This window comes from Mytilus edulis, chromosome 6, assembly GCF_963676685.1.
Source record: "Mytilus edulis chromosome 6, xbMytEdul2.2, whole genome shotgun sequence".
Lineage (NCBI taxonomy): Eukaryota > Metazoa > Mollusca > Bivalvia > Mytilida > Mytilidae > Mytilus > Mytilus edulis.
Genome location: NC_092349.1, coordinates 43,058,308 through 43,072,729, shown reverse-complemented (window position 1 = coordinate 43,072,729; position 14,422 = coordinate 43,058,308). Strand labels below are relative to the sequence as shown.

General features: G+C 30.9%; 1 protein-coding gene across 1 annotated transcript; it reads left to right on the top strand.

Moving 5' to 3' along the window:
* Positions 1 to 101: 101 nt before the first annotated feature.
* Positions 102 to 12,720, top strand: LOC139527699 (uncharacterized). Its single transcript, XM_071323322.1, has 13 exons — positions 102 to 240; positions 2,198 to 2,292; positions 2,865 to 2,977; positions 3,548 to 3,731; positions 4,833 to 4,937; positions 5,880 to 5,956; positions 6,700 to 6,813; positions 7,975 to 8,071; positions 8,710 to 8,878; positions 9,303 to 9,394; positions 10,172 to 10,339; positions 11,366 to 11,491; positions 12,126 to 12,720. The coding sequence occupies exons 1-13, from the start codon at positions 162 to 164 to the stop codon at positions 12,138 to 12,140; spliced, it is 1,434 nt and encodes a 477-aa protein (XP_071179423.1). The 5' UTR covers positions 102 to 161; the 3' UTR covers positions 12,141 to 12,720.
* The last annotated feature ends 1,702 nt before the right edge of the window (positions 12,721 to 14,422 follow it).

The window sequence follows — 14,422 nt, the reverse complement described above, 5'->3', positions numbered from 1 at the left end:
TCGAATCATTTATATATTCCTTTTACTCCACAAAATATTGACTCAACAGTACAAAGTATCGCAATCTTTTTTATGTTGAATTGGTTTTAAGATAAATCTTCAAGGGATTATAAAGCGTTGGTTGCTTTCCCTTCCCAAACCTTCCCTTATTTTTTTCTGTGATGGACAGAAAAGCTCAATATAAACACAAGACAGATGACGTTGATACAATACGAAATAGAAATAGAAGTGAAGAAATTGGTAGGAAATTTGGCAACCTGTTTGTTTTATGTTCAAGTTTTTGTATCTAATGACTAATGTCTGTTTTTCGTTTCTGGCTTCAGCAGTTCGAGGTTTCACTTTACACAAGATACACAACAGTCACCTTAATATTTTGAGTAAATGATTGAAAATAGGTTAAAAACGTAATTTGTGTCACTGTATTTAGTGTAAAGGAGAAGGTCCGGTAAGACCCCTTTTTGGCCCCAAAATATTGCAGTTTTACCAAATTGTTAAAATGTAAACTTTTAGTTATTTGTTGGACAGTAGAATGCTTCTGCTACATAATTATGGGCTGTTTTTGACAATACAATGCACATATATCGAGTACTAGCACCACTAAGTCATGCTAAATTACTGAAATCTTCACAATTCTATCATTTTAGTTAAATTTTAGACGGTTTTCGCTTAAAACGAAAGTGGCCGCATTCCTGTTCATCCTTAATATTGGAATGAGAGTTGTATTTTATGATAATACATAACATATATAAAGGTTTAGGATGAACACGGATGCGGCCACTTTCATTTTTGACAAAAACCATCTGAAAAGTGATATTTTTTAACAAATTTGGTAGATTTTTCATTTTGAGCTTGAATCGGATCGTTTTTAATGACTAAATCAGTTAAAACCTTTCACAAAAACTAACTGAATCAAATGAAATAGACACTTAAGTGTTTAAAAAGAGGTCAAAATCTTTCGTCAGATGAACCTGAAATTTGAGGCCAAAATCGGTCCTTACCGGACCTACTCCTTTCTTTTATAAGGCAGTTATTTGAAAACAGAAGAGGACAAAGTCTGTATATTTTTTTTTCATGGATATGATACTTTTTGTTTTAATATCAGATAAATTTGCGGGAATTCATAATTCTATATGAAAGATCTGTTCAACTTCATCAGGAGTCTTTCACAGCTCAGAGAAACCCTATGCACCTTGCATGCAAGTTAAAACTGAAAATCTGACAAAGTTCAAATATCTCCCAAAAGAGCAAATATTAATACAAAATGCACTCATTTAATTACATTAACATACATTAATTCCTGTTGAACATTGAAAAAAATACGGAAAATAACAAATTTGTTATCAAACAAACTTGCATTATTTTTGACTTATAAAATGAAGAGCTACAGCCGGTTTTTTGGAGTACTTTGAAACGTGAAACGAGGACTATAGAATTCATGAAAACCATACAAAACTTTAATAATAATCTATAGTCTATGGTGCAATGGATAAACAAAATATTGTTCTCATGATGCATATAGAAATAGTACAAGTATAAATATTAATATTGTAAGCTTTTTTTTTAGACTTCCTATTCATGAAAGAACAAATTTCTAGACTAGTATCTATTTTAATATTAATGCTTCTTTTTTTTTTTTACTTCATATTAAAGAAAAAATGTACTAGTATCAATAACAAGATGTTAATTTTTAAGTAAAGAATATCAATCTTAATATACAAGTTTTGTATAAATGTTTAAGTAAGACATACATGTAGTTGTATAGGGATTTCACATTAAAGTGTATGTTTCTATATTTTTTCTATTATTAATTTCTATACTTCTATTTCAATCTTAATCAAGACCGGCAAAATAGCAAAACTGTATACAAATCGCTATTTTGCCGGAGCCGGCAAAATAGCCACTGCCTAATACAAATCAAAACCCTGACCACATGCTCATCTACAGTAAGTCAATATACATGTATGTACAAACAGCCAGCAAAGAAAAAAATTGCTACATGTAGCATTCAAACTGTAATTTATACTTTCAAAATTACATGTACAGGCAAGATATAACTCTATGAGAACAGTACTACATGTACTAGTTTTAAAATAAGATATCATTTTGAGTTGTGTCACATATTTTTTGGATCTGTTTGTGTTGCATAATGCATAACCATAATTATAATAAGGAACCACATGATTTTTTTTATTTTCAGCTTTAAGAAAAGAAAAGAAAGATAAATTACTAAGCTCAAAAAGATTTCGTTTAGCTGAAGGAGAAGAAATTACAGATGAATACAGTATAAGTGAGGTATGGATAGTTTATTTTAGTAAATTATGTACATGTATGTAAATGACATGTACAGGCAATTTTAATGGCTGTAGTTTAAATTACTGGGTGGCAAAATTGTCTGTGAAAAAGTTGAATATTTTGTTTTATGAGAAGTACAACAATTTGGAAAGTGATACAAAGGAGGCAATGAAAAAAACACAGACAACACCATGGGTAAAAAAACAAAACAAGACCAACATCAATCCACATAACACCACACAAAAAACTAAAAATTTATAATAGATGTTCTGACATTAAGATAAAAGTTTCCATGGAATCAAATTATCAGTTTTCAAGAAAGTTCAATATTAAGATACATTGTGCAATGTGTTTAGGACAGTAAAGAGATTACTTTTAATTTCAAAATATAAAAAAATTATGAAAGCATTTTATACAATAACCATGACAAGGTTTATTCAATTCTATTTTAGAAAAAAAAAAACTTTGATCTTGATTTAATATATCAGTGTGACATTGCTTTTACTGTTTTTTAATGTGAAGTAGAAATGGATATGCTGTTACATTTCATTTACAAGTGTTATTTTTTTTAGGTAAAAACCATAACAGCTAATTTAAAGAAGTCTGGAACTAACACTTTAGCAGCTTTAAAACTTTTAAGACAGGCATTTTCACAAGGAACAGTGTACATTGATGCATTTGTAAGGCAAGTAAATTATCATTATTCAGGGCCTTTGATTGGTCAATATACAATATGGTGCACGAAAAAAACATACAAGGGGATTCAATTGAAAATCAATGTTAAAGGGGAGATAATTGAAATTGCAGGGCTGGGGTTCATTCACAGTTCCTGATCATATTTGTTGTATATCACTCTTTGATATGACAGGACATTATATTTATGCCCTTAGTGAGTTGTAGTGTAATTTGTTTGTCTACTGTATCTCTATCTGTCAACACTGAAGTTGTGAGTTTGAACGGAGTACATGGCAGGTGTGTTTGTCTCTAATGAAAGTTGACTAGGGTTGTCGGTTTTTCCTGCATGGTTCTCTCTTGATACTCTTGCAGCCTTGCTTACTTCATCATTAAACAGTGACTGCTGTGATAAAGCTTATACTATCGAAAGAGACATTAAACACCAATAATAAATCAATCTGCCTTTAGAGATAAAGTAAGTAATTAAGCTACTTAGCTACGCATGCTAAAAAAATTCTCTGTGTTATCAGTGTTTATTCAACTTTATAATTAATTGATAATGAAATTTGATTTTTTCTAGTGAGGAAAACATTATACACACACTGGTTGGACTATATACAGGAACAAATTCAGATTTACAGCTAGAAGCTGGATGGTGTATTACAAACATATCAGCAGGAAGTCATGACCAGGCCATGTTAATCTCTAAATATGTAGCTCCATACTTAGTAGCTTACTTAAGTAGTCAGAACTTTCTCTTACAGGTACTAATCTATTCTACGAGAAGAAGATTAATATTTTAAATGTGAAAATTTTTGCAGATTGATATTTTACTATTTCAATGCTTACTGGTAACCTTTAACAATGTTACACCCAATCCTGAAATATGAAACTTTAAATGCCTCTTTTTCATGAATTAAGTTAAATTTTGCAAATTATTATGAATGTCAGATTTTTTATGCAGAGTATTCATGATTGTGAAATAAGCAAAAATAACCATCACACAGAAATTTTCATGTTTATTGTAAATATGTAATGTGTTTGTATTAGTGGTATTTTTCTTCAGCTGCTATTTATTTACCAACTGTGAAGTGTGTAAAATCCTTATAACAATATAAAGATTGCCAATGAGACAACTATCCACCAACAACAACCACTAGAGGAGAATGCAATATACTGATTAATCAAAAATAACTGATAACTTAGAAAGACATGAAATACAGGTGGAGGTTGATGGGATTAAAGTTTGGTTTTGTCGTTTTTACAACAATAAAAAACAATCAAATATAAATGCAGTTTATTATGGATTTAACATGAACATTTCCTTTCTGTAACCAAACCTTGAAGGACCCTTTAAAAAAAATAAAAATCAACTAAAAGGTTGTTTTCTCTGTGAATTTTTGTTTGATGGGACAAAGAGCCATATAACCAACATTTCTAATTAAAAACAGTTGTAAAAAGAAGTTGTTAACTTATTTTTTTTGTAGATCAATCTGAAGTTTAGTCTCAAACAGATGTAATTCCTCAAAACTAATGCTTTCAGTACTAAAACGTTTCTCTTCTCATAGCTTTTTTCATATGATATTCACGATTCTTACTACATGTACTGCGGATTCATTATTATTCATTGGAAACCAATTTTCGTGGGAACAGGTGAACCACAAACTCAAATGTTCAAAAAGTTACAAATTTTATATAGGCTTTGTATAGCATGTATAATTAAGAGATAACTAAATCATGAAAAAGTTTTCCTCAATCAGCGAAAATTGATACCCACGAAAATAAACGAATCCACAGTATTGAATAATTTCGTGAGTTTTAGGAGCAGCTGTTGACTATCTTTACCTTATGTTTTATTTTTATAGGACCAGAGTGCTTGGGCCCTAGGTAATTTGGCAGGTGACAGTCAAGAATGCAGAAATATGGTCCGAGCTCAGGGTGTGGTTGCACCATTAATTAAATTGCTACAGGTTAGTCTAATATGAGATTTACATTGAAGAAAAATGTGTATAAGTTAGATATCATTATCAATGAATACTCAGAAATAGTTGTGCTTATTTTTTTGCAAACCAACTAAACTAAAATGATTTTAATACCAATTGAAATGCTTGCTTTTTTTCAATAAATGTTATATGCTTAACTTGAAACATGAAATTTTAAAACATATAAACCATATCTATTAACACATGTACAGACAAGTCTTAAGGAAACGATGATAGTCTGTCGGAAGGGGACGATAAATGGCTGACCCGTGTTAATTAATGGAGAGAGCCATATCTCTTGCACGTTAAACACACCCTTGTAGATTTCGAAAAAGAGTAGGCTAATGCCGCTACAAGGCAGCACTCGCACCTGCAAAGTGGAAAGAGATTAATATAAGTTGCAAAACTTGTTTCCCAATCCACTATGAATAGATATGTTTAAACTAAGGTTAATAAGGATCCTTAGATAAAGTTCCTTCACTATGTTAATTTCTCTAATGGCTATTACAACATTTAAAGACCTTTTAGTCTTAAAGGCTACATGATTTTGAGACATTATATTCTTGATAGGATACATAGCATTCGGATATCAAATCAACTTACCGGTATTAATATCTCAGTATAAGTGTATGAGGCATTGTTGGTAAACATTGATAGAAGTTTTCTCAGAAAACCTGAGAAACCTATTCTTAAATAGAATGTGCAATAGTTGTTGTATCCAATCAGAGATAACATAACTCATGTTAAACATTAAAGATGATTTATAAAATTAAACCCAAATTTATTTTATATGATCAGGAACACAGTTGAAACATGAAGGAGTAAATTAGTTAAGAATGAAAGAAAGAATATTAAAAATCTCACTGTTGTTTTTTGCAATGAACATTTTCTCTGAGTTTTCCTTGCAGTAAAAGATTTGCTTTATTTCAGTCCCAACATCCTGCTGTTGTCCAGTCTGCAGCTTTTGCTTTGTCAAACTTGGCCAAGGAATGCATTGAAATCTCAAGGTAGGATGTTTGAATTGTATATTTTGGATATTAAAAAAATTGATACTTGTGAAGCCTGAATGGATTTTTATTAAATGAAAATGTGGTAACAATTTAAAGTTAATGCAAAGGTTAGATAACGTGTCAGCTGATTAAAATATTGACAAGTAAAGCTTGGTCGTCTGTCCCTAAATCTACACTTTGTATAAAAGGGGAGATAATGCTTTGATAAAATTTTATAAAAAAACTTGTGCTTAATCAATGGATAAAAGCTCACTTTCTGTTTTAAAAAGTTTCAGTTTGTTGTTCCATAGTTAAATTGTTTGAGGCTATATATCACATATATTGGACAAGTTTGTTTTGATTGAAACTTTACACTGTTGTTTCAAAAAATATCTTGATGGTCGTTACAGAGTTATGGGACATCAACCATCAGATAAAAGTAAGTTTTTCACATGTCCAGCAATAAATACAGTTTACTGAGATCGATTTACTTGAAACTTTTGTTTATTTGGGGGTTTGTTAAAAGCAAACTCCCTTTTAATTTCCAAATTTTTGTTTATAATTCAAGAGTTGTGGGACTTGAATCATCAAAATAACTGCATTTCATACATGTTATGCACTAACTGTATTAGATATAATCAGATTAATTTACTTAAATTTTATAATATTTTGGGGATTTGTTAAAAAAAGCTGCCTTTCTTATATACGATTTTCAGATTTGTTCTTTTAAATTTATTGTAATAACTGTTGATATATTTTAGGGAGATGGTACAGGGACAGGTTATTTCAGCATTACTGCCACATTTCATCTACCATCCAGACAATGTCAATATACTGTCAGAGGTGTCGTGGGTCTTCACTTATCTAGCCTCAAGGTAGGTTAACTGAATACTGAGTCAGGTTATAACAGTGTTACTACCACATTTCGTCTATCATCCAGACAATGTCAATATACTGTCAGAGGTGTCGTGGGTCTTCACTTATCTAGCCTCAAGGTAGGTTAACTGAATACTGAGTCAGGTTATAACAGTGTTACTACCACATTTCGTCTATCATCCAGACAATGTCAATATACTGTCAGAGGTGTCGTGGGTCTTCACTTATCTAGCCTCAAGGTAGGTTAACTGAATACTGAGTCAGGTTATAACAGTGTTACTACCACATTTCGTCTATCATCCAGACAATGTCAATATACTGTCAGAGGTGTCGTGGGTCTTCACTTATCTAGCCTCAAGGTAGGTTAACTGAATACTGAGTCAGGTTATAACAGTGTTACTACCACATTTCGTCTATCATCCAGACAATGTCAATATACTGTCAGAGGTGTCGTGGGTCTTCACTTATCTAGCCTCAAGGTAGGTTAACTGAATACTGAGTCAGGATATAACAGTGTTACTACCACATTTCGTCTATCATCCAGACAATGTCAATATACTGTCAGAGGTGTCGTGGGTCTTCACTTATCTAGCCTCAAGGTAGGTTAACTGAATACTGAGTCAGGTTATAACAGTGTTACTACCACATTTCGTCTATCATCCAGACAATGTCAATATACTGTCAGAGGTGTCGTGGGTCTTCACTTATCTAGCCTCAAGGTAGGTTAACTGAATACTGAGTCAGGTTATAACAGTGTTACTACCACATTTCGTCTATCATCCAGACAATGTCAATATACTGTCAGAGGTCTCGTGGGTTTTCACTTATCTAGCCTCAAGGTAGAGTTACTGAATACTGACTGAAATATCTGAACTGAAGCATTTCGTAAAGAGACAAAATTTTATAAAACTATGTAACTTTGTAGAAATGTTTGCAACCATTTATTCAAATTTAGACATAAACCTTTTCTATAATAAATATTGTGTCTTTCAGAAGACTCAATTAAATTTAGCTGTCATTAAGACAAACATTTTTATTGTAAACATTATATTGATTAAATGTAAATGTTATATGCATGTTATTATTTGAAATACTGTAAAACAATTCATATCCAATATTGTGAAGTAAAATTTATTTAAATGCTTTTTCTTTGCTTTAAGTGGTGAATTCTCTGAAGAAATTGTGAAAAATGGTGTTTTGACACAAATAGTTGTATTGTTGATACAGTTATCTGAGGTGCAACCACATATAGCAACGGTAAGTTATAATTCTGAAAAAGAATATATAGATAACAGTGTTGTTTCCATTTATTCCCATATATTTCACATTTAAAATATAATTTTTTGCACACAAAAAATGTCATCTTCACAAAAACAAATATATGATCCTATCATTATTTACACATTTCATGCATATATAAAACAATATCAGGTATAAAAATATTAAAAAAAATAATATTTGAATTTTAGCAAGAAGCATACATAAAATTATTTTGGTACTGTTCCAGAGCGGGGAATCGTTTTTTTACACCCATGAGTACAGAAAAATAGTAGTTAAGTAACCTGACAAATGACATCATAAAGACATGCATATTTTTTAAAATCCCATATTGAATTGACAGACATAACTCTCAAAACCTCTATTTAGCATATTGAGTACTTTTTAATGACAAAAATTTGTGGATTGTTCATAAATGCTAGTTGCTATCTATGAAATCACAAATCTACTAAATACATTTTCACTTATCCCTAGAAAATAAATGAATCCACAGTATGTTGCATTTGGATTTGTGGCATTGAATTATGTGCTATTTTAATAGATACCGTCACCATGCTTCCAAATAATTGTTCCAAACATCTGTTTTCTGTCATGCTCATGCTTTGTAATTGTAATAGGTTGTAACCCCATTGCTACGTTGCCTTGGTAACCTGTGTAGTGGTCCAGACGAGTACACAGTTATGGCATGTGAGAACCAACAACTACTTCCTGTATTAGGCACATACTTATCATCCAATCACAGACATGTTAAGAAAGAAACATTATGGGTTTTATCTAATTTAACAAGTAAGATAATTATTTTGTACTTTACTGTAATATAATATTGAATAGATAGAGAGAATCATATGTTTTTTTCAAATTTATATCCATATCGAAGCAATACACCAATATAATCTCAAGAGCTCTGCTCGAGGAATAATGTTAGTTGAGGGTTGATACGTTGCCTGATATTGAAAAAGCTATATCAAGTAGATGGTTTTTTTTCCAATGACATGAGGTACTACAGATAAGATAATTGCTATAGAGACAGTTCTTCACCAGAGTCCATAGGACATACAATTTCAACTGAAAGTCACCATACGCCCTTCAACAATGAGCAAAACCCATGAAAAACTTTCTTAATAATATTTAAACCATACAACTTGCCTTGAGTCTTGGCTAATGTTATTGTTGCATGTATACATTTTCCATACCCTCTTCTGTATTATAGGTGAATCTAAAGCCTGTTCAGCAGTAACACATAGTCCTTTATTACACCAAATCCTGGAGCAAGTACCTGCTGCTTTTGATATCAAAATGGAAGTATGTTTTAAGAAACCTTTTAGCAATTAGCCAATCAAATGCAATATAGAAATGCTAATAATGACAACTTATACCCTATCTCAATATATCCCTATATTTTCAAAAGTGGAATAGCAATTAAATGTTTAATGCCTAAGTACACATTAAAATTAAACTACCAAAGGGAGATAATCCATAATAAATATGTGTCATAAGTCAGAAAATAACTTCCCCTTTGATAACATGCATGGTTTGTAAGAATATTAACTAATTGTAATGCCAGAATGGTAGTTTTATAAGGAGGATGGTTATTGGTTACATTTTTATGTCACAGTCTTATAAGAGGGTACTATTCAGTTCAGATCTTAAATGCAACCATAAGTATTTATGATTGACACCTGATATTGTAAAGCAATGATATCACAGTGTCAATATTAGATTTTGAACAGATAACATGAACCTATGAATAGTTTTTTTCTTTGAAGAGCCAACTATGATTTATTTGTGCAAAGGCTATTTTCACACAATGAAAACTTTTTTAAACTGAATATTTCATAAACCTGAAAACTGATATCTTGTAAATTCCTTTGAAAGGTAAACTGTTTCAAATAAACAATAATGACTATTAATAGGCTGGGTTCCATGTGTTGGCATATCATGTTATAACCAATTGGCAGAGTTCTGTGTAATGGTACATTATGTCTTGTTATTTAATTTCAGGTATTGTATGTGTTATGTAATTTCAGGCATTGTATGTGTTATGTAATTTCAGGCATTGTATGTGTTATGTAATTTCAGGCATTGTATGTGTTATGTAATTTAGCCATTCATGGAGAAGAAATCTGTAGCTACCTTGTTGACAATGGAGTTCTACAGCAAGTTACACCAGTTTTAAAGTCTTCAGATGTAGAAATACTAAATTTAGGTCTATCCTTAGTAGAAATGGCACTCAGAATGACTCAAAATGTAAGTTTAAGTTGTTGGAGGTAAACATTTTAGAGACCAAGATCATACTGTGGATTCAATTATTCTTCGTGGATTCTTACATTTTTGTTGTTTTTCCAAAGTCCACATACAATTCATAAGAAAATTTGTAATTCTTTGCAACTTTAAAGAACCTTGTCGTTCCCCTAATCTCAAGAAAACTCTGAAAATTGTTATTCTGCGAATATTTCTGAATCCACAGTAGGTCCGTGATATTAGATGTACTACCAAGAGTTGGATGACTTTGACTACCTATGAGTGTCTTACACAGATGGCTTTAAGCATTTTGGAGCTTCGAATATGAACTATTTTTTAACCACTAAGCTCCATATGTAGTTAATGTACAACAACAAAATTAGTTTAAACATATTTATTTATAGTGGATTGGGAAACAAATTATTGAAACTTATATTAATCCCTTTCCACTTTGCCTTGTAGTGGCATTAGCCTGCTCTTTTTCGAAATCTACAAGGGTGTCTTTTGCGTGCAAGAGATATGGCTCTCTCTTAACACGGGTCAGCCATTTATCGTCCTCTTCAGACGGACTATCACTGTTTCCTCAAGACCATACTCACAAATGGTGTCAAGGGAGAGCAGAAAATTTAGTCCGTGAAATTATCATCCTGGAACGGGAATAGAACAACAATATTAAGGAATATAATATATAAAAAGTAAAATGTAATGCTGATAAAAAGTGCCAAAAAAACCCAAAGTATTGATATTGGTAAAATATGTGTTTATGTATGTGTTACGTATTGAATAGTTTGTAGTAAAAATTATTTAAGAAAACTTTGTCCTGACATCTTCAAATGGTAGGAAAATAATTAAATGACGGAATTAAAAAAATTCTGCATTTTAGCAAATGTTATTTTATTTGATTTTAGGAAATAATTGCAATTTCAGCCTTTGAATATAATGTAAATTAGTTCCCAAAAGGGAGATAATTCATAAATAAATATGAATCCCAAAGGCAAAACTTTCTTAATTTCTTCACCCTCTGCATTATAGGGTTGTCATGTATTTGAGGAGTGTGATGGAGTGACAAGACTAGAAGCTTTAGATTACCACAATAATGATACAATCAGACACCAAGCCAGTGAATTGTTAGATGTATACTTTTATGGAGAATCACAGGTTTGTAAAATATTTTTTATGAAATGATAAAAACTTACTAATACAATCTGAGTCAAATTACAATATTTAAAAAAAATCTATTACAATTTTTTTACAAATATCTATTACATGTATAAGTATTTGTGATGTATTAGTTTGCTGTAATTCAAAAGTAAAAAGACTGGTACCTTAGTTAAATTGTAAATGAATTCAATAGAAACTATTGTAATATGCCATTAAATCTAAACTTCCAACGGACATAAAATTGTACGGTTTTCAGAATGATAACCATTTGACAGAGTTCCTCACTTTTGACAGGCACATAAACCCATTACAACGATCTATATATTTTGTTTATATTTACTTTTTTTGAAAAGTTCTTAATAAGGTGTGGGATTTTCTCCCTGCATTGAAGACCCTTTGGTGGTCTACAGCTGTTGTCTGCTCTTTTTTGGGTTGTTGTCTCTTTGATGCATTTCCCATTTCCATTCTCAATTGTATTCCTTTACAATTCTTTTTATTGTATGAGCTTTTCACTATATTCTGATAGCACAAAATACATAAATCTGCATAATGTTTTAAAATCAATTTGTTATTTTAAGATAATGTATGGTTCTAGATATGAAAATATGATTAAAATTTCATTTCTTTTCAGGAAGGTGAAGGATGAAGACATTGTCAATTTAGCCATTTAAAAGACAGAATTGTATTAGGCAGCAATCTATAATTTGCTTTGCTATATTTTGTGAGGTCTTCCTGCATAAACTTTGAATTATCTATGTGGAATAAGTCAAATTATTCAGTGCTTAATTTACCCCCAAAAAATGTATTAGGTCTGACTGCCAACATTAAAGAAGCCTACACAAAAAGCCAAAATACAAAAACATATGATTTTGACTTCAATTCACAATACATATTTCTAGAATAACAATTACACATGGAAAATGGAAAAGACCAAAGTTTTCAAACCAAAAACAAAATGTTTGGGAGCTAAAAAGATTGAAAAGTATGGTAATAAAGATCTTAAAGTCAACATTGCCTTAGTGATTTCATTTATTGACCTCTTGGGCAGGTTAAACTTGTCTCATTTTATAAATCGACAGTAAATTTAAATTAAGTGTGATAAATTTTTATATATTTAATCTATTTTACACAATTATAAGATGAAACATTTATAATGTATTTTGCTTTTATGTTTAAGATTGTAATGAATTACAAGCTTATTCAGTTTTAATAAACATCATTAGTAATTACATGTGTTAGATTGTGATTTATTACTTAGAACTAGTTAAGCAATTGAGAAGAGACATTTAATCTTATGATTATGACAAATACGTTATATTCTTGCTAAAGGTTGATAGGAACCGTGTAAATGATATCAAATGAAAAGAATGGTTTTGATGTTAATGAAATAGCAACCCAACCATACAATAAAATCAGAAAGTGTGTCTAATATTGTTTTGATTATACTGATGTATACAATGTTTGGATTGCCCCAACATGTATGTGTCAAAGTAAAGACTGTTCAAATCAGGGAAGTTAAACACTGATATTATAGTCTCACCTTGACAGAGTCAAAAAGTGAGATATAGGTTTGCTGTTTCAGCGTTGTCAACAACGTATTAGTTTTGGTCTAATTATGGTTAACCGCAAGTGGTAGGTCAATCATATTTGGTATGTAGTTGTTTTAGCATTAGCATTTACACTTCACATTTCCATTGAGACTATTTGGCTCTGCCTCCTCAGTCATGGTCTATTGACTTTGAAACTTTTGCTTAGTCAACATGTATTAGTTTGTGATTAGGTTTTTTATGGGGAACCACTTGTAATAGGTCAATGATATGAGGTATACAGTTTTATAAGCATTGACGTATCTCATTTCCATGGAGATTTTTTGGCTCTGCCCCCTTAGTCACGGTCTTGACTTTGAACATTTTCTTATTTAAATGTATAAGTTTGTGATTAGGTCAGTTCAAGGAGAACCATTAGTGTTAGACCAATTTTAATTGGTATACAGCTGTATAATCATTAGCACATCTCATTTCCGTAGAGACTATTTTGCTCCACCTCCTCATTCATGGTCTATCGACTCTGAAACTTTTGCTTTGTTTACATGTATTAGTTTGAGATTAGAATAGTTTAAGATCAACTGCTAATGTTGAGTCAATGATATTTGGTATGCAAATTTATTGGCATTTGCAAGTATGGTTTCCATGGAGATTATATAGCACCACCCCCTCTTCATGGTTAATTGACTTTGAAACTTTTACATAGTTTACAAGTTAATGTTTGTGTTTATATCAAAGGGAACGACTTCTAATCAGGCATGGGGTAATCATAATCAGCTGTAATTTATTACATTTTGCAGTGTGATCCTATGTAATCAGTAATCATGCCATTTCTGATTACAAGTAATTGTAATGTAATCGATTACATTGCAAAAAACAGGTGTAATCATGATTACTTTTAGATTACATTAAGATTACATTCATATGATTACTTGCTGATTACAAATCTTGTATATATATGAAAATAGATTTTGATAGACCAGATGAAAATAAGAAAATGTAAAGCTTGAATGAAAAATCATGAAACTACATGTAGTATTCACAATGATGGGACCTTGTTTAATGTGATAAATTGTATCATTTATATAACAAATTTGTATAACCAAGTGTTTTATTTTGTTAACAGTTTACTAAAGGAAATTGCCTCTCCAATATTTAGTTGTGAGATTCAGCTCTTATGATACAAGAATTTACCTTGAAAACATTTTTTTTAATAAATTTTGTTTTCCATAAATTTGTGTATAATATGTGCTTTCTAATTTTATTCTTTATTTACAGCTCATCAGTATAAACAAGTACATGTATACATATGGCATAATATTACAAACAATATGCATAGTAAACAATAGGTGGCATGTCCAGGATCTACATATTTAAATTTTAA